This window comes from Sceloporus undulatus, chromosome 3, assembly GCF_019175285.1.
Source record: "Sceloporus undulatus isolate JIND9_A2432 ecotype Alabama chromosome 3, SceUnd_v1.1, whole genome shotgun sequence".
In the NCBI taxonomy this organism is placed as follows: Eukaryota; Metazoa; Chordata; class Lepidosauria; order Squamata; family Phrynosomatidae; genus Sceloporus; species Sceloporus undulatus.
Window position 1 is genome coordinate 27,865,184 of NC_056524.1, and position 21,530 is coordinate 27,886,713.

Below are 21,530 nucleotides of genomic sequence, written 5' to 3' on the forward strand. Positions count from 1 at the left end.
TTTCTACATTTTCATTTACCATACTTTTGCAAGATTAGAGATCATATTTATTCAAAATATTAAGTCAGTTTGATGCCAATACCTGGAAAGTACAAGCTAATGAACTTGATGTCAACACAAAGTAAGATTCTAAAACAGATTATGAAGCAAGCAGTCTGTACATATTAAAAAGTTGTGATTACTAAGAGCCAAACTAATTCTCTCTCTCTCTCTTTTGATGGGAAGTACTGTGGATGTGGATATATATATATATATATATATATATATATATATATACACACACACACCCTATAGCCAGACACACAATGACATCAGTACTGAGATCTGCGGGGCTCCTCTGGAGGTCTCAGAGCTTCTGTAATCATTGTGCATCCAGCTGTGGAGGGCTTTCCAGATGCTTCTCAGATCCTGTTATTTATGTTGAAGCACGGAAGGCATGTATGAACTAGTTTTGGGGCTATAAAGTAAGTTGGGGGGGAGGCTTTGTGCACTGTGTGAAGGAGACAGGAATGCCAACCCCCACGATCATGAAAAACTACATCCTCATGTGTAAGGATGTCCCTACCTGAATTCCAGCCACTGGATGGGTGACTTGAAAATAGTGATGGATTTTAAACTTGGTGTTAAATTTGAGTCAAAAGTGTGATAGAATCATTGACTCTTGGAGATAGAAGGGGCCATATGAGTCATCCAGTCTAACACCCTGCCATGCAATCCTAAAGCAATCCTAAATGATGCCCACCCAGCCTCTGAAGACCTCAAAGATGGAGAATCCACCACCCTCTGAGGCAATGTATTCCATTGTCAAGCCACTCGTTTAGGTTGAATCCTCTTGTAATTTGAATCCACTGGTTCCATTGGGACACAATAATCCTGTTGATGTGGAAATCAAAAAGGCCAATGCAGTACTAAACTGAATCAACAGGGGTATAGTGTTCAAACCAAGGAAAGCAATAGTGTCACTCTGTTCTGCTTTGGTCAGACCGCACCTGGAACACTGCGTCCAGTTCTGGGCACCACCATTTTAAAAAGATATTGACAAGCTGAAGGATGGGGAGCTGGGTAAGTGTAACTCGGAGAAGAGAAAAATGACAGATGACATCATAGCCATCTTTAAATATCTGAAGGTATGTCATGTAAAACATGGAGCTTGTTTTCTGCTGCTCCAGAGACTAGAACATAAGTTTACAAGAAATTTCACATAAACATTTTTTAAAAATGCTCTTCACAGTATGAGCTGTTCAAGAATGGAATAGACTGCCTCAAATGGTGATGGATTCCCTTTCTTTGGAGCTTTGTAAATAGACATTCCATGACCATCTTTCAGTGCTTTAGTTGTATATTCCTGCAAATCAGTGGGTTGCACTAGATGGCCCGTGCAGTACTTTTCAGTTAGAATCAGAGTTGGAAGAGACCACAAGGGCCATCCAGTCCAATCTCTTCTGCCATGCAGGAACTCACAATCAAAGGCCAGCCAACAGATGGCCGTCCAGCCTCTGTTTAAAGACTTCCAAGGAGGGAGACTCCACCACTGACCGAGGGAATGTGTTCCACTGTCAAACAGCCCTTACTGTCAAGACGTTCCTCCTAAAGTTGAGGTGAATCTCTTTTACTGCAGCTTGCATCCATTGTTGTATTAGATTATCACCTTTTTCTTTTTATAATAGCTACACAATGAAATGAGTAAGGAACTAGATTTTCTAAAGGGGTCCAATGTGACTGAGATATTAACTGCATACTAAGCATCAAAAATCTTGCTTATCAAAACCATGGCTAGGATCCTGTTGGTTAGTCTCAACTAGAATAGATTCATTCAATCATTATGTTGCGAGTCAACATATAGATAAATCCTATGGATTCAATGGGTGGCATCAAAATAATACTAAAACATTCTGGATATTTTATTGCACTGCATATGTTTATTGACAAGCAAAGCAGACATGCAAGTATTTAGCAAAATAAGAGAATGTTTATAATTTCAGAACACAAGCAAATACAGAAATCGGAACAAATTAATTTTTAATATGTGGCAGCTATATTAAGCAAAACTTAATGTTATGGCAATTATTTTTTTAAAAACTACTGTAAGTCCACCCTGATGGAATTTAAAACAAGAAACAAACATTCTTCTTCAATTATTTTTGCTAATTTGCTTTTAAATTCCATATAGATTTTACTTTTATAATGGAAGCAATGAATTAGTATCTTTAGTGCCTACCAACAAAGCAGTTACACTGCATGCTTGTGACTGCAACACTGCAACACAGGAGTCCTTCTGTTATTTCTTGATTTTTAAAAGGTGTATGTTCCTTTGCGGGTGAAAAGTTCCAAAGCACTATGCAATCATTAATAAAAACAATTCTGTTATTTTTTTTATTTTTAAAAAGTCATAATAAAGAGGGCAGCATGAAATGCACTGCCAGTTATATCAGATAATGAATTCAAGCTGAAGGTCCATCTAAATAGTACTGTCTCCACTGATTTACAGACTTCCAGCAGAAGGAATTCCATAATTTGAGCATCTGAGAAGAGAAATTCATGTCCTTGATAAAGATACTTCAAATGCGGGAGAGAGGTGGAGCTGAACTTTCTACATGGTCTATAGTCTTTAAACCTCCTTTGGAAGATTGGTTAAGACATGAAGGAAAATTCAGAATAATTCCCCATGTTGCATAAATATAACACAGCAAGAAGACCACTGAAGTGTTTACTGTACTCCCCAGCTTTGTAATAGCACCAGAGAGTATTCATTCCCCTGTGTGAGGTCTACAAAGATTACCACTGAGAGTTGCCTCCTAGACTGCAGCATCCTTACTACCAAAAAGACAGTCACTAGTCAGCCCAAGTTAAAACTATTTCTTCACATAATCTGTTTCTTCACATAAGCTTTAAAAATCTTATATCATGGTGGCTAGCAATGAGAACACTTTATTTATGAAAATCAAAAATCTGGTTTTAAAATTCAATAGAAATCTTGTGCCAATCTTCATATAGCTGTTGGTTATCTCTAAACAAAATTAGATCTGTCTTTTTGTAAAACGGCATGACATCGTGGCTTTCAGTCTCAAAAATGCAGTATGGGCATTCAAGTGCCTCACAAAGTTTTAGCCTTCAGTTATAACTAGTTTCTGATGATACTCAGATTTTCAAAACCCTGATCCTTAATAAATTGACTATAGATGTGCAGATTAACTGGCTTCTTCCATTTGCAATCATGTCTTCCATGATTTAACATTTGCCTCTGGAAAGGATGTACCCATTTGAACAACACTCTGATGGTGACTGGCCTATGTATGACCTAAAGATGATTCATGCCATCAGACTTTATTTCCTTTTTCAGTTTGGCCAAGCGCCCAAGATACTCATCTCGCCAGCGTCTCCTGGCATTTAAATGCTCTGGGTCAGCTGGTGTTTCTTTGCACATTGCCTGAAATGAAGAGAAAACAGTAAGTTACAAAATTAAAAACTACAAGTGGTACTTGCAACATAAATCTTGCAATGTATCCTCCTTCCTAAAAGTTGCATCCTTTTTCCAGGATTTCATGCAGCCTTTCCTGCTATGCAGCATATTTCAACTTCTGCTCTCGTCTACATATTTCATGCTTCCAATTGTCATTTTACATTTTGTGGCTTCTTAGAAAGTTTAGTTATCATTGGGGGTTTTTGTGCCTTCGGGGTTTTTTGGGGGGAGGGGTTGTTTTGTTTTGTTAAATTTTAAATATTTTTTGTTCTTTTCAAAACTTCAGGTTCTGCCAAGAATCCTAATATGTCTCTAACATTTATCTGTGGTCATGGATTTGGCTACAATCCTAGTGGCTTTCACCACTGAATTTCCTGTTATAAGGAGTGACTGGGCTTTGTGACATTAATCAATCATTTTCTTTTCCCCCTTCCCTGCATTCCCCTTGATGTTTTAATATTCCAGTGCAGGTCCCAGCCACTTATGTAAAAAGTTAAACATGAAGAAACCTAAGGAACACTCAGAGGGATTTTTTTTTTAATTTGCTCACTCAAAAGCTTAAAACGTTTATGTTTGAACATGCAAGTATTTACTGCAGCTAAAGCAAGCAAGACAAAAAGAGGAGATGGCAAAGGGCCTTTGTATACAACCAGGTTATAGCTCAAGGGATGTGAAATACAGGGATTCTCCATCCCCTTATGTCTGCATTTATGAAGTCACTGAATTTGCCCCCCACACTCAACCTTTAAAAGGTTATCATTGGAAAGATGTCATTCTTTTCTAGTTAACATATTTGTTGTTACTGTGAAATATGATTCTGTGCATTACAGACATGTTACGCTGGTCAGCACCTGTGACATCAGCTAGTCAACAACACAACATTTCCAATGACACTTGCATCTTCTGTGGACTTCTAAAGTTAACTGTGTAATCCAATTACTGTATGTATTAATTTGTTGCTGTTGTTAAAGATTTCTTTACATGAAAGTATCCTTTACAGAAGGTCTACCTTGTCTCTATTAAATGGAAACTGGATATCTTAGTACTGTACTGGCCATGGATGAGAGCTAGAGTGTATGCGTGTGCGTGTGTGGAATGTAGTAGAAAAAGTTGTATATATTTACACCAAATTCTAGGAGATTTTTAAAAGTTAGATGGAATACAACCAGGACTATAACTGAGAGTCCAGGACTAGAACTAAGAGATATCTTTCATTTTTTGTAGTAATTTGTAAGGTTGAAACACACTGCAGAAATCATCCAGTTTGAGATCGCTTTAAATCCCCTGGCTTAGTGCTAGGGAATCTTGAGAATTTTAATTTATTGTGGCACCAAAGCTCTCTGAGAGGGAAGGTTAAATGTCTCACAAAACTGCAGTTCCCAGAATTCCCTAGTGTTGAGCCAAGGCAGTTTAAGAGGTCTCAAACTGAATTATTTCTGCAGTGTGTTTTGGACATAAATTACATAGAGGGATATAGGCCCGGGTAATTTTCTTCTATTCCTGAAATTGGTCTGGAATAGTAGCATTCCCTAATAACCTACAGTGGGCCCATTCCCACTTACTGTTTCATCCAACTCCCGATCCGGCTCCGCCCTGTGTCAGGAATCGTTTCCGAAAGACCCCCAGTTCCCACTATAAAAGGGAGCTTTTTAATCCTGCTGTGAAACGGTGGTTTTTTTGACACAATTCTAGTCCCCATTTGGGCCGCTAATCATGTCAATCATCATGACATCACAGCAGCCCGACTGTGGGGAGGAAGGAAGGGTGGAGGAGGAGGAAGAGGACAGAGCAAAAGACAGCCTGGTGGAATGGTTGGAGGAGTTCAACTCTCCACTGAGCTATGGAAACCCACTGGGTGGTCTTGGGCAAGTCATGCTCTCAGTTTCAGGGGAAGAAGACAAGGGTCCACAACCTTTTCCCAGGTTGACCAGGCACATCCTCCTTTCCCAGGACACATCCCAAGAAGCTTGGGGTCCGGCCTGGGAGACTGTCGGGGGAAGCGGAGAAGAGGGGGAGAAGGACAATGAAGGGAAGCCTGGGGTCCAGCCAGGGAGATTGTCGGTGGGGAGCAGAGAAGAGGACAAAGGGAAGCCTGGGGTCCAGCCAGGAAGACTGTCAGGGGAACACGTTTTTCTTTAAAACAAAATTAATCACAAAGTCGGTTGAATGGTTCAGCCCTTGCAAGTACAGTTCTTACACACAGATTTTTTTATACACAGATTCAAGCATCCACGGTTTGAAAATGTTCCAAAAAAGTATAAATTTCAAATTTCAAACCTTGATTTTCCAATTCTTATAAGGGACATCATTTTGCAATTTCATTATATTTAATGGGACTTCAGCATCCAAGGATTTTGTTATCCACGGGTGATCCTGGAACCAAACCCCAGCATATAACAAGGGTCCACTGTAGTTGCATTGCCAATCTATCAATTTTGTGATTAATTTAATTTAATTTTAAAAAAATGCCCCAAAAGATAGCACTGGGTGTGTGTGTGTGACATCTCTGGAGAGGGATTGTACACATCCCTCCGCTATTTGTCCCCCACTCAGAAAAAGAATCATTTCTGATCTGGCATTCCCACTGTTGGGAATCATGTCAGAACTGATTCTTTGCAAAACAACAACAACAACAACTCCTCAAAATAACTGCTACCAAAAAACCCCCCAGGGTTTTTGGATTTGCTCCACTTTTTTTCCACTGGAATCGATCAAATTAGGATCAGAATCGATTTCCAGTGGAAACTAAGGGCATATAACTCTAATCAGGATTTGGAACTTTTTGTAGTGGGAATGACCACAAAATGGCGTATTAGCTGGCTAAAAGTCTTGTTCTTTTAGCCAGAGTATTGACCTGTTTTTTTATCTCCTTGTAGACTTAGAAAGCAGACTCTGATTAGCTGTCATTTTATGGGAGTAGTTAGTAAATCACAGAATAATGTACCACTAAGGGATTAAGCCATTGCTTTTGTAATGTATAGAGACAACATTGGACCTTGAAAGTAAAGAGACATTGGTGCCAGTGAGATAAGAACAATAAGACAGGCTGTTATCAGAAGATTAAACATCTAGGGAACAGAAAGGTGAAGTTCTCCTGGAGTGGAAAGAATGAGCTATTTTGAAATAATCACTGATAAATAAGTTCAAGTTCATAGGATATAAGCATTTTGGCCAAATATACAAAATTACAATGATGTATCCATTTCCAAAGAGATAACTGTTAGTCTGTTTCATCATGAAAAGAAAAAAGGTTGTGGTGGAAAAATGATTCCAGCAACACTTTTGAGACTAAGGGCGGGTACAGACAAGCATGAAAAGCTGGCTTCCAGCTGGCTTGGGGGCATGGCATATGCACGACGTATGCCCTATGATGCCTGGAAGCCGGCTTCATGCCGCCCAGCTACCTCCATGGCAGCTGTCTTCTGGGCACTCCAGTGGCATGTCATTTAGATGCCGCATGCCACCAGAGTGCCTCAAAGCTGCAGCGGGGCAGGAAAAGCCAGCTTTTAGCTGTTGCAAAAAGGAGCGGCGTTTTGCCACTTCTTTTTGGACCAGCAAAAAAGCGGGTTGGGTGGCTGTCATGGCCTCAATCTGGCTTTCTCAAGGGCGGCGTCAAGCTGCAGTCTGTTTTGCCACTAACTGATGTATTTTAGCAGGAGCATTTGTACATTTCAATCCATTTCTTCAGAAGCACAGATTCAGTATGGTAAAGTTGTGCAACTGTGGAAGGCTAGGGGGCTGTGTTAACCCCCAGAAGACTTTGGAGGGCTGCACCTCCTATCACAAACCAAAATCAAATATTATGCCTGCGAAAGCCCTCTAGATTGACATTTTTACCATGTTTTTGGGCCATGTTTGTTTTATAAGATTGTTGTATGTATTTTCGATTTTAGTAGTCTGTAACCCCGCTTCGATCCATTGGGAGAGGCGGGGAAACACAAATAAAATTTTATTATTATTATTATTATTATTATTATTATTATTATTATTACTACCTGGGTAATTTTAGGCGCAGAAGAGGTGTTTTTTTAGAGTGAGCATAAATCATTTCATGTTCACTTCCCGTTTTAAAAAAGGTCTCTCCTGAGCCTAAATCGGTTCAAGTGGTGTAAAATGTAGTGGAAATGCATCACGTGCACCGTAGAGGAAATTTCAGGCAAAAAACAATTCTTTTTTTACCCCAGGCCCCCTCCAAACATAGTGGAAATGCCCTCCACACTCACAAGAGTGCACTGGGAAGATTTTGGACCAATCCCTTTTTGCCCTGGAGTCCACAAAAATGTACTGTACTGTACATTCCAAGAATTCAGTATGAAGACACAGATATTTAATAACAATTTAATAACAATAGCCGCCCTGATCGAAGGAAGGTGCGGGATATAAATAAAAACTTTATTTTATTATTATTTTTATTATTATTAATTTATCTAGTTTGGGGGATGGAATCAGAGTACAGTATAATGAGATTCAGAAAACTGCTGGTTGTAACTCTGGTAATAAATCTTTAAAAAACTTTTAAAATGATACAGGTCTGTCATTGGGATACAGGCCTGTAACTGAGGTGACCAAAATATAGCAAAGTTCAGAATTCCAATTCAGTTAGAACATATACATATATATGGCCTGAACCCCAAACAAAGCACGATGCCCTTTGGGCATGCACAGTGATACATTCCTCCTACTAGAAAATCAAGTTATTTTAATATTGCCTTGCCCTTAGTGTGTGTATGTGGCAACTGTACTAGTATATGACCCCATGACAGGTAAATATTGGTATATTTAATACATTCTATATGCTGCATTAATCTCAGTACCCTTTCAGTTAAATTAGAATTTATTGCTCAAATAAATGCTGTAAAAACTCTCATACCAAAAACAGATAAGGCTGCATATCTAAAACAGAATTTTAAAAGCAGGTGATATGTTGTCTCTATTTTGTTAGATGTTATTGGATGCCTATGTGCATACATACTGTACCTGATTGATCTTTTGTTCTATCTCCCCTGAAAAATCTGGTATTGGCCCAAAACTTTTCAAGACACGTATCATACCTTCACGGTATCTGTCGCAATAGTTCAGCATTCCTGAAATAGAATTGGATATTTCTTGTTAGTGTTTTCCAAACAGAAATTCATTCATATATGAAGAAACACAAAATTCATCAAATTTCAAAACTTAGAAGACACCATATAGATATCTAAAATCTAATACTTGTTCTAACATGTTTTTCTGTACTGAGAGTGTTCCAAACTCTTTCCCTGGGAACCCCAGAGTAAGGCAAGTTAAGTTTTCCAAACACCTGGTCTCAAGGTGTATTGGTCTAGAAAGGCAGCAGATATATCCTAAACTGTCAAACAACTGGGACATAACAACCTTCTGCTTTAGAAAGTTTGCTCCTAACAAAGTGTCACAGAAATACTCTAAATGAACCAAATAAATATAAACTACATAAACACATACTAAATCCTCTTGAACAACAGTAATAAAATCAATATTAAGTGTTTAAAATAGTAAAGACTAAGGAACCAATGGGTGATGTTTGCTCCCATTTGGAACACATGATAGCAATCTGGATGAAATGTTAGTAATAGGTATGAGAGAAAAAATTGAAAAGCATACGAAAAACAGGAAAATGCTCTATTAACACATGACAGATAAATTAGCAATAACTGACAAAGGTGGAATGGATGTTCAGCATTAAAAGTAATTTTCAACTCATTTCCAACTTGTCTGTTTTGGTATTTTGGTGACGTAAGCAAAAAGAATATAACATTTGTCTTTAAAAAGAAAAGTTAATTGGATGGTATGATCTCTCAATTTTCATTCCTTTTTTTAATCCAATAATTCCATAGAACAAATATCTGTCCTGGAGAAAATCCTTCCCTTTCAGTTCTCGCGTTTATGGCTCTTAGGTACTTATTCATATTCTCAATTCAGTTATTCTTCCGTGGTATCACAATTCATTAATATGTTGCACACTACAGAATGAAGTAAACAACAGAAAATGGACCAATCTTCTCCAACCTGGCTCCTTCCAGATATGTTGAACTACAAGTCATACCACTCCTAAGTACTGGGGGTAGAGTGGAAACACTAGTCTCACACATCTGGAAGGCATCCATTTAGGAGCGGTTGTAGAGCATCCAATTGTTTGGGCCTGAGGAAATTCAACATATGGCCTTTCTGAGTGGGTCTTCCTGAAACACAATCTGTTAAGACTGGGATCGATCCTTGGGTTTACACACCGTCTTCCTGATATAATCATCAAAAAGTTAATGCTTTAATAAATTACTACACTGCCTTCAAAAAAATCTACAATTGTTTGAAAGTAGAACATATCATGTGGCAGGATGTTATATAGGCTATGAAAAAGGAACAGAGGAAGCACATTAACTACAGGGGTACCCCGGGTTACGAAATTAATTCGTTCCGCCGCCGCTTTCGTAACCCGGAATACTTCGTAAGGCGAAAAAGCCATAGGCGCTAATGGGGAAAAGCCGCGATTTCGTGTGAAATAGCGCCGAAAAGCACCAAAAAATTTTTTCGTAACCCGAAATAACCTTCGTAACCCGGAACAGTTTTTTTGAATGGATTTTTTTCGTAATCCGGAAATTTCGTAAGGCGGCGCATTCGTATCCCGGGGTACCAGTGTATTCCCTATGTTACCCTATGTAGACTAGAAAACAACCTTACAGAATGTGTCAAATCTGCAGAGGTTTGAAAAAATGGGCTTGTTGATTTGTGCACAGTAAATTGTTCCTAAAGTAATGTAGCTAGATCTAAAGTAAGGCTGGAATAATATACACATTTCCTCAGCAGCAAATGTAACGTGTATTTCATTGAATTAATTGATTAATCATTTATAGGAACAGTGCAAACAGAATGGCATAGATGCAGTGTTTTTCTGGCAGATGCCACTTGTAAATGTTCTACTCTCTTTCTTTCTGGAGCCCTGGTGGCACAGTGGTTAAATGCCTGTACTGCAGCCATTCACTCAAAACCACAAGGTTGCAAGTTCAAGACCAGCAAAAGGGCCCAAGCTCGACTCAAGCTTGTATCCTTCCAAGGTCGCTAAAATGAGTACCCAGACTGTTGGGGGCAAATTAGCTTACTTGCCAATTAGTTTACTTGCTGTTCACCGCTATGATCTTTGGAATAGTGGTATATAAATAAAACAAAATATTAATTAATTTCTCCCATACAGCCCTCTGTACTATCTAAAAAATCTGGCTCTGTTAGGATTCCCACCCTGGTTTTGGGGGACAGACAGGGAGCCAAAGTTGGGAGAGTCTCCTCTGTCCCAGCTCCACTGGATTCCACTATCCCACTAGTAGAGGTCCATCATGGAATCCTGCTCTGTACTGCTATACGATGCAACAAGATGCAACAACAAGAACCCCAAATCTTTCTGATTAAACATGTTACTAAGACCTTATTTAAAACTATGTTTGAATTACACCTCAAGACATTATGTTCTAGAAGCAATCCATTATGTTTTCATTGATTTTTAACTTGTGAATTACACTTGTTGTATGAGTGTGCTAACATACTGCCAGCATATTACTTTTTTATTTACCTTTTATTTTTTTAAAAACTACTTTAAATACAAAAAATGCCTCAAAATGTCCAAAATGTTTCCTCAGTAAAAAAATTGATAACAGTAAAAAATAATTATTATATTGTCTATTTTTATTGACATTTACCCAATTTACAATATAAATTGTGATTCAAATTTGAAACTGCTAATTAGAAAGGATCATGCTGGCATAACATGTTCTGAAATACATTAAGTTTATTCTAGGCAAGCAGCCTGAAAATCTGCCTGGTGAATCTATAAATATCCAGTCTACTTTTCCGCTTCTATTGCAGAGTATTTTAATTAGCTTAAAGTAATTCAGAGAAGTTGAAAACAAGCATATAATCTTCCCACATAATGTGGAATCTCAAAAGATTAAGCGCATAACACAGAAAGTACTTTATATTAACATAACACTATGCGAGGTAAATGAGACAATGGTTCTAGCAGCACTATATTGCTGGCAGCGTTTTGCACTCAAAGGATTTCTGATAGTATTTTTTTTTTTTGTGCTGCTATGCCAAAATTTTAAGATAGCCAGCGGAGGGATAAGAACTCATTGGTTCCCAAATCAACATCCACCATTATCATATTAAGTCAATTAGGTATCTTTATAGTACTTCCCTTGTTTTAAATGTGGAGGGTTTCCTTTCTGTCTGTCAGCATTCAGTACTCATGTTTCTCTTTTTCTCTGCATTCTCACTGACTTGCTGTTGGCATTTGTTCTCTAATCACAAGGCTACTGGCACAGTGCCATGCATTCAGTTCTCCTCCCGTCTCCAACAGGTTGTAGTGGCAAAGCAAATATTCTTACAGTACATACCTATAGTACAATCCAAGAGCTAGTGTGGTAAAATGGTTTGAGTGTTGGACTAGGATCCTGGGAGCCCAGGGTTCAAATCCCTGCTTGGCCAATGAAACCCACTCGATGACCTTGGGTAAATCATATTTTCTAAGCCCCGGAGGAAAGTAATGCAAATTTCCTCTGAAGAAATTTTGCCAAGAAAACCCCACAATAAGTTTGTCTTAAGTTCACCGTAAGTCAGAAATGACTTGAAGGCACACAACAACACAATACTGTACCCAAATATTCAAAAGTAAATCTTGGTTAGTACAACGGTAAATGTTTACAACAGATGTAAGCAGAAATAGGGCCAAACATACATCTTCTTCCCTACACATGCCCAAACCCACTATGGCTAAACAACATGTGAAAATCTTAACTTTTAAACCTTCAAAAATCTTAATTTCTTAAATTGCTGCTTAACAAAATCACTAATTTAGCTCTTTCTAAAATAATCCAAAATGCCACAATTCTGCATGATCAATAGTGCTGGATCTTAGCAGCTTAACGAAAGACTAAAAGAGCTGGGTTCAACAAGCTGTAGAGGCCCAAAGGATTTAACTTTTCATAGTCAAGACAATTTAGAAAACCTTATTTGTGCTCCTGGATCTACAGCTGGCACGGGAAGATATGAAACATACCGAAAAAGAGAGGTTTGGATAATTTGTGACCTACAAAATCTACCAGTCTCAGTCTCTCTAAATCTCTTTCTGCACTCCACTCACAAATGCAGAAATATGTGGGGTTCAAGGAGGGAGAGCTCCTAGTAGGCCACAGTACATGATTGGAAATCTAAAATTAATTTGATAGGTCAGACTTAGTTTTGGGTGCTTCCCCATGAATAGATGATGTTGGCACTCTCAACCGGAGTGCTAGTCCACCCCAAAGCACACAACAATGATCTTTAGCAATCATGCTACAAGATGTAGGCCCAGCTCCATTGGGCTTGGCCTAGATGAAAAAGCCAAGCCCTCCCTCCAGTCCATCTGCCTTGGTCCAGGCCTCAGAGGGAGAGAAGAACTGCTGGACCTGATCCCCTTCCCCACCACCATTCCCTTCTCCTCTTGTGTCGTGTCTTTTTAGATTGTAAGCTTGAGGGCAAGGAACTGTGTAATTAAAAATAATAATAATTGTTAGCTGCTCTGAGAGCCTTTAGAGCCGAAGGGCAGAGTATAAATAACAAATAAATACAATAAATAAAATGCCCAAACAATAATGATATATCTAAATCTGGTGCATTGTGTACTTTAATGAAGTATTTCCTGTTGCCTGCTACCCTCATAATTCACTGTAGTGACATTTGGAACAGCTCTTATGAATTCACAGAGGCATACTTATATTAAAAATTACAGTGAAAAGAACAGGAATTCCAAGTATTCTCCAACTTTATCATTACATGCACTATTAAAACAGTATTCATGATGACATCACGTCATGACCCACAGAATTTTCCACATTTAAATCTTACTAGCAAAGGTTACATACCTTCTGCATTTAGATGCATTGTTTCCAGAGGTCCTATACAGGCATATCGCATTCCCAAGCCATCAGTCATCACAAGGTCCAGATCAGTAGCAGATATTAGTCCCTCCTGAATGTCAAGAATATGAATTATAAATGTTGAAATCCTATTTTATATAAACCTTGTTTTCTTATTTTCCCCATATACCTTCCAGGAACAGGTGAAGAACACTATAAAATGTTAAAAAAAAATGGTCAGGAGAAATCCAATGGTGCAGCTGGATCTCACTGTTTGTGCCAAAACCAGTATTCTCCCATTCCTGCAGGTGCTTCCCCCATGTCTGGAGGGTGGAGAAAATCTCTGGAGCAGGTGGTTTGTTTTTTGTTTGTTTGTCACGCTTTTTGTTTTGGTGCCATACAGTGTTGCATGAAGAAATGACCAATTCTGCTACCACTGAATATCAAAATACACTATTGGATCTTTTAAAGCAAAGCTGTTGCTGAGGCCCTTATTACTATCAACCATTAGAGTGATCATTTGGTGATAGAGATCATTTGGATAGACGGTTGTCATTTTCTTGTCAATTATTATTAACATTACTTCATTATTAATTACCATATTTGTATGCTGTATTTTCTATTATCATAGTTCTACACACTCTACAATATAGTACAAGAGTATTCTGTAGGCCTTGGATCCTCTGCCCAAAGAGGTTGCTACATGACATTCAGGAAAGTAAAACAACAGAGGAAAGTGATTTACTGAGCAAGTGACATTACAAAGACATTTATCTTTGATAAAGCCCTTTAAAACAATTCTATTCAGAATGGAATTCTAAACGGAGAATTTTAGTAATTTGCTCTTCTTTCACAGAAACAGTTATGACTGTAACTATATTACAAATACTTAGCTTTAAAACTGTTTTGCCCAGAATTTTAAAAGTGAACTTCTTACAGCAGGTGTGTGTGTGTGTGCGCGCGCACGCGCACATGCGTATGCACGTACACAGCTAAAATATGGAGATTCATGCAGCTGGAGCCAGACAATTATATGCAGACAATGTAGCTGCCACACACTGTACTAGAAACTGGTTGCATCATGTAGGCAACTTGCAGGGTCTCAACATGCCCAGATTTTTTTAGTTCTCTACTAGGCAACTCCCATATCTTCCAAGTGGCATGTCACAAAGTGCTGTTCAAAGCTCAGGGTAGATTGCTAAGCAAACCAGCACACCCTTAAAAACAGGTCAAGACGAGTGCACCATTCTGTCTGTTTAACAGTTCACTGCTCATTTATGTAAGGTTCTTCCTAAGAACATATTTAAAAAGGTGCGTCTTCCGTTCTATTAAAACTTGAAATTCAAATTCATATTTTAGCCATTCCACAGTGCATTTTTGAGCAGCTACTCTGATGTACCCAAGATAGCTTACTACCTGAAACAAAGGAAATGATGGCACTCTCTCTGTTTAACATGCAGAAGCTGATGGACTGGAAGGACCTGAACGTTTTTTAAGTACAGACACTGGGATAAGGTCTCAACCATACCTGAAGGCTTGTTTAGGGAATGATGGGTTATTATGCCCTCCAGGAGAAGGGAACAGCCAAGAGGATCAGAAGAATGGCTGGGAGACAGGATTTGAAACCTGAGGCAGCTGCTTTTCTCCCAGACTGCCAGCTGCTGCAGAACATAAATGGCTACAGATATCATAAATTAGCTAAATGAGTAGCGCCCCCCCCCCAATTCAGCTAATTCATAACATCTGATGGAGAAGCTCTAATCCTGCAGTACCAACTGAATCGGGAAATAATAATACATTTACCTGGTTGTGTTGTATTGTCATAGCCACTCTATGACTCTTGAGAATGTCTAGTCATAACTGACTATAGGGGCAGTCCTCATCCCCATTATTAAGCCAAAGAGCCAGCATTGTCCAAGGACTGCTCTGGTAGTCATGTGGCTTTTACCTTCTCACCGAAGTGGTACCCATTTATCTACTTGCATTTGCATGTTTTTGAACTGCTAAGTTGGCAGAAGCTGTGACTAGAGACAGGAATTCAGCAAAAAGAAGCTTTTAAACATGAGACCCTGCTTTGTGAGTTTTGCTGGGACTTGGCTGGCAGGTTAGAGCTGCCCTGCTGCTCCTGATTTCTTTCACTGATCAGGCTGAGAAGAGGCATAAAGCAGTGAGAAGACAAGCTGCACATGCTCTGAGATGGTTAACTGTTTATTCAGTTCTTAAATAATGTGTTTCTATATAAAAATAATGCACTTCTGTGTTGTTATGGGCTACAGTTAATTGAGTGTTGTCTTGTTTTTTTAACATTTATATATGTGTAATAATGTTTGTTTCTAGCCACTGAAGAAAGCCTTTCCCACTGAAGTCAAAATGTGTTAGGATTTTTAAAAACCATTAAACAGCCAGAGTGTATGTAATTGTGGGAAATGCTGTATTACACAACAAGTGATAATGAACTAGAAACCCAAGAGAGCAGGAGGGCAAGAAAATATGTCTTTATTCCTTTGTATCAAATAATTATCAAAGCTTGAGAGATGGGATTCCATAGAGGTAAAGTTACTTCTGCTTAAAGGATTATTTTCATAATTGTTTCATTCAGTACAAATGTTAAAAGTATGCCCACAGCATCTGAATGCGACAGGAAATGAAGAGAAACAACATGAAAACCAATATTTCTCTTTTTTGACCTTTTCACCTTGTTCTGGCTAGAATGAAAAAAGCATTGTTTTTGAGTGTTCCTCATGTTACGTACAGTACAAATTTGTTTCCCTTTTTCAGTATTTACTAGTGTAGCCTCCCTCTAACCTGATACTCTCCAGATAACCGGGGAAGACAAGAACTGTACTCTATTACTTTTCAAGGGTGCCTGGTTGGGTTGAGCTCACCAGGACATAAGCCACCTCTGCTGATAAACATACATACCACTATGTGTTAATTTAATAACATTGCATGAGGATCCTTTAGACAGTATAAGTAAATAAACATAACAGTGCAAACTTACACATCTCTACTCTGGCGCACTACTGAATTCAACAACCCTTAGTTTTTGAGTGGACAACTTGTGGCCTCCAAATGTTGTTGGACTGCAACTTCCATAAGCTCTAGGCAGCAATGAAAATGTTGTAGGATTATGGAAGTTTCAGTACAACAACATACTGTGTTCACCCTTCCCAAGTTGCACTAAACTCTTTAGAGTTTACTTGACTGGGGAGACATTTGTAAGATTGCAGCCTGAGTGATATGCTGTCGTAAAATCGTGTAGTTGGAAAGGTCAAGGGCCATCAAGCCTAGACTTCAGTCATGAAGGAATACATTATTAAGGAATTAAGGAATTCTGTGGATGGCTGTCCAGCATCTGTTTAAAGGCCTCCGAAAAAGGAGTCTACCACCATCCATGGCAGTCTCTTCCACTGCTGAACAGTTCTTACACTGAAGTTGGAATCTGTTTTCTTATATAGTAAAAATAATATAATAATTATGATTTCAGTCCACTGGTTTGTGTCCTAGACTCTGGAGCTGCAAAAAATAAGCTCACTTCATCTCCTGTATGACATCCCTTCTGCTGTTAAATATGTGTTCAGCGTGTCCAAAGGAGAGCAACAAAAATGGTGAAGGGTCTGGAAACCATGCCTTATGAGGAGAGACTCAGGGAACTTGGTATGTTTAGCCTGGAGAAGAGACTGCTAAGAGGTGATATGATAGTCCTGTTTAGGTATTTGAAGGGGTGTCATATTAAGGATGGAGCAAGTTTGTTTGCTGTAGCTCCAGAGAATAGGACCCAGAGCAATGGATTCAAACTACAGGAAAATATATTCTACCTCAACATTAGGAAGAACTTCCTGGCAGTAAGAGCTGTTTGACAGTATAACACACTCCCTCGGAGAGAGCTGGAGTCTCCTTCTTTGGGGGTCTTTAAACAGAGGCTGGATGGCCATCTGTTAGGAGTGCTTTGATTGTGTCTTCCAGCATGGCAGGGGGTTGGACTGGATGGCCCTTGCAGTCTCTTCCAACTCTATGGTTCTGCGATAGTATCACCTCTCAATCTTCTTTTCTCCAAGTTAAACATACCCAGTTCCCTAAGTCCTTCCTCATAGGGTTGGTTTCCAGATCTTTTACCATCTTGATCACCCTCCTCTGAACATGTTCCAGCTTGTTAAATCTTCCTTGAACTATGGTGCCTAGAACTGGACACAGTAACCCAGACGAAGTCTGACCAAGCAAAATAAAGTGATACTGTTCCTTCCTTCAGCATCTGGACACTATACTCCTATTAATGCAGCCTAGAATTGTGCTGGCTGTTTGGCCACTGTAGCATGCTATTGACTCATGTTCAGTTTGTGGTCTACTTAAAAACCCCAAGATTCTTTCCACATGGGCTGCTTTCAAGCTAAGTGTCACCCATCCTCAATTTGCATTTCACTTTTCTTGACTGGACATAATGGCTTACATTCATCCCTGTTGATGTTCATTTGCTTGTTTTGGCCCAGCTCTCCCATCTATCAAGTAAGATTGAATCCTGATCCTGTTCTCTAAGGTATTAACTACCCTTCCTAATTTGGTGTTATCTACACATTTGATCATCAGTCCCTCTATTCCATCATCCAAGAGATTAATAAAGATGTTAAAACACACTGGACAGAAGCCTGTGGCACCCAACTAGCCATTTCTCCCCAGGATGAAGGAGAACCACTGATCAGTAAACTTTGGGTACAGTGCATAAACTAGTTACAAATGCACTTAACAAACCACAGATGTGGAAGCATATGCAGATCAACTGAGGAATAAAATAATACATACTCCAACAAGTCTCCATGCTTCACTAATAACTGCATACTGGAGTCGGTTCAGGGCAAACCCATCAACCTCTTTTATTAGTTTAACTGGTGATTGTCCAATCTTCTTCATGAGAGCATAGGTCTTCTCCAATATGCAAGGATCTGTTTCTGGGTGGGGAACCAACTCAACCAAAGGCACATAATATGGTGGATTTACCTAGACATAAACCAGAGAGTGAGAATACAAACACACATTATGGAGAGATTATTAAAGTTAATAAATTTAGCTTAAATTTAGCATAAAATTAGTACTAAAAAATGAATTAAACTCCTCTACAATTATTGTTTATTTATAACTACCAGCAAATGGTATGGTTTGGGTGTTGGATTAGGACTCTGGAGACCAGGATTTGAATTTCCACTCAGCCATGGAAACCCAGTCAGGGACCTTAGGCAGGTCTCATTCTCTCAGCCTCAGAGAAAGGCAATGGCAAAACCACCTCTGAAAGAATCTTGCAAAAAAAAAAATGTAATAAGGTCCCCTTAGGGTTGACATAAATTGGAAATAACTTGGAGGCACACAGCATTATGCCAAAAGTAATAAAACTCAGAGCAAAACCCTTTCCCACCACCATTCCCTTCTCCTTTTGTGTCGTGTCTTTTAGATTGTAAGCCTGAGGGCAGGGAACTATCTAATTAAAAATAATAATTGTAAGCCGCTCTGATAGCCTTTAGGGCTGAAGGGCAGGGCATAAATACCATAAATAATAATAAAATAAATAAATAGAGCAGCCACAAAGTCTCAGAACCTTTAAAACTCCATGAATGTTGCAAAAAAAGGAAAAATTATAAGGATCACTAAAGATGCAAAATTAAAAGTCCTTGAACTGCACTAAGTGGGTTGCAACATGGATGTCAGGCAAGCCACACTGGGAAGAGCCCAACCAGGCTGTCACCACTGAAAATGTGCTCTCATAGACACCCAAAACACCTCATTTGATAGGGGCACCTGGAGAAGATTAAGAAAATTGTCATAAATTCTGGGTAAGCCTACAAAGGAGGAGACTATCCTTCATATAATCGAAGCCCAAGCCATTTAGGGCTTTAAACCTTCATACCAGCACTTTGAATGAAGTCGAGAAACAAACTTAAGCCAGTATAGATGATAAAGTATCATCTATCTTGGAGGTACTTGGAGGACCGTCTCTCCCCATATAATCCGCCCCGCACACTCAGAACATCTGGGACCAATTTGTTAGAGGTCCCTAAATCCCATTTGGTGAGGACCTCACAGAGGGCTTTCACTATCGCCACCCCCTCATTGTGGAATAAGCTCCCTGCAGAGCTCCGTTCCTCTGCATCTTTAGTTTCTTTTAAGAAACAATTAAAAACGCATCTATTCCAGTTGGCTTTTTCATTTTAGGTAATAATGTTTTTTCTCTGCTCCTTGTTCTCTGTTTTTCGACCCCGGATTAGTGCAATATATTGTCTTTTTCTTGCCCCTAGTGAATTGTGATTTGTTCCTACCCCTAGTAATGATGTTTTTAAACTTTTTATATTGTGATGCTTTACCTGTATTTTATTGTTTCTTGTCTTGTAAACCGCCTTGATCATGCAATTGGAAAGGCGGGATATAAATAAAAATTATTATTATTATTATTATTAAAAATATAACTGTCTTTTTTTAAGTAGTTAATACAGCATACATAATTACAGCAGTACTTTCTCTTGACAAGATAATAGATGTATGTGGTATATTAATCTAAGTAGATAAGAGGCACTTGGAGCTACTAAGGCCTATGCAATTTATTTTATTATCAATTTATTTTATTGTTTATTTCACAGTTTATTGTCTCACTTTTTCTAAGAACCTCTGCATCAAAATGGCACCTACTTGAAAACCTTACATAGGGGAAGTATAAGAATCTCATATAAGACATATAAGCAGTCCCTCCACTTTGTCAACCTAATGCAAGGTGGAATTCAATAGATTCCTAAGGTATTTACTATACTTACAGGATGTGCAACTATACACTGGTTGACATGTTTCAATCCTGTAAACAATTTTGAAGGCAAAAGACAGGAGGTTGAACTGCTTAGAACCACATCATTACTGACAATAAGATCTAACTGGCCAAAAATCTTCTTTTTCAGTTCTAGATCCTCTGGTGTACATTCCTAGAAAACAACAACAAAAAAAAATTAACAGCTTAAAGCCTTTCCCCCACTACATCACACTATAATCCAACCCACTGGTCCACAAGGTAATGGTGGAAAAGGACCGTAACATATTTATTGAAACTCAGTGGTATATGTTCTGATACATGTTACACAGCTAAAATGTAACACCGAAGTCCCAGAGCTATATATTCTATGAAATTAGTAGAATACTGTATACCCTTGATATCCACTGGAGTTTGGTTCAGGATCCCCGTGGATACCAAAAATCTTTAGTATGTTCAAATCCCATTATATACAATGATGTAGTAAAATGGTGTCCCTTATATAAAATGGTAAAATCAAGGTTAGTTTTTTGGACTTTTTTGTGGGGGGTGGATATTTTTGAGTGTGGATGGCTGAATCTGTGGATACAGAATCCATGGAGATAGGGGGCTCACTGTAACTGTCAAATGAAAATTATGATTCCAGAATGTCTTTAACTGAATATATTTGCCCCAGGTTCTGTTGAGTAGAATATTTTTAGGAAAGGTGGTGATTTTGCTAAGGAATGCACACACAGAAGTAGCAAGAACATTAGGGAGATGGGGAGAGATATCAACATCCTTCTCTTTACTGTCGTGACATCCTCTAAGAAGGGGAGAGCAACCTCTCTAGGTATCAACATTTTGCAACTCCCATCAGCCCTAGACAGCACAGCCAATGAATAAAGAAAAGTGGGAAAGCAATCCAACAATGCCACAAATTGCCCAACCCTGTTCTAAGAGCATCTGTTTTAGCTATCCACCAAAAACCCCAATAACCATATTCTCTCTGTCTTGGGTGAAAAGAAACCCATTTCATTACAGGGTGTTATGAGGCTCTCTTTGTCAACATTCTTGCTCCAGTTTCATTACAGACCGTGTAAGGATAGTGGTAGTATGATGACCAGTGGGATAGGGAATGACTTTGATCTTAAACCTTCTCCCTAGAAGGAGAGAAGAACCAACAGTATCTGTTGGACTTGATTCCCTTCCCCACATCCATTCGCTTCTCCTTTTGTGACATGTCTTTTTAGATTGTAAACCTGAGGGCAGGGAACAACCAAATTAGCAATCTGCAAAATGACTATCCAAACATCTCTCTTAGCTGCCCTTTCTTCAAGAAACAAGTGGTGAGCCATCTTAATTGTGTTTCCTGTGTTATTTCAATAGATAATTATGCAGTTCTAATGATCAA

At 38.8% G+C, this 21,530-nt stretch overlaps 1 protein-coding gene across 3 annotated transcripts in view; it reads right to left on the reverse strand.

Moving 5' to 3' along the window:
* CRYL1 (crystallin lambda 1) overlaps positions 1-21,530 on the reverse strand; it is a 48,147-nt gene that overhangs the window by 2,888 nt on the left and 23,729 nt on the right. For 2 of the 3 annotated variants that reach the window (XM_042456513.1, XM_042456514.1), the window contains 5 exons: positions 20,151-20,312; positions 18,157-18,351; positions 13,366-13,471; positions 8,438-8,544; positions 1,900-3,427 (listed from right to left, as the gene is read on the reverse strand). In XM_042456513.1, coding sequence (XP_042312447.1) covers positions 3,299-3,427; positions 8,438-8,544; positions 13,366-13,471; positions 18,157-18,351; positions 20,151-20,312 — 699 coding nt within the window. In that variant the 3' untranslated portion in view covers positions 1,900-3,298. Of the gene's footprint in view, positions 1-1,899; positions 3,428-8,437; positions 8,545-13,365; positions 13,472-18,156; positions 18,352-20,150; positions 20,313-21,530 lie in introns of those variants that run through there. The other variant, XR_006102769.1, reaches the window with a different exon arrangement.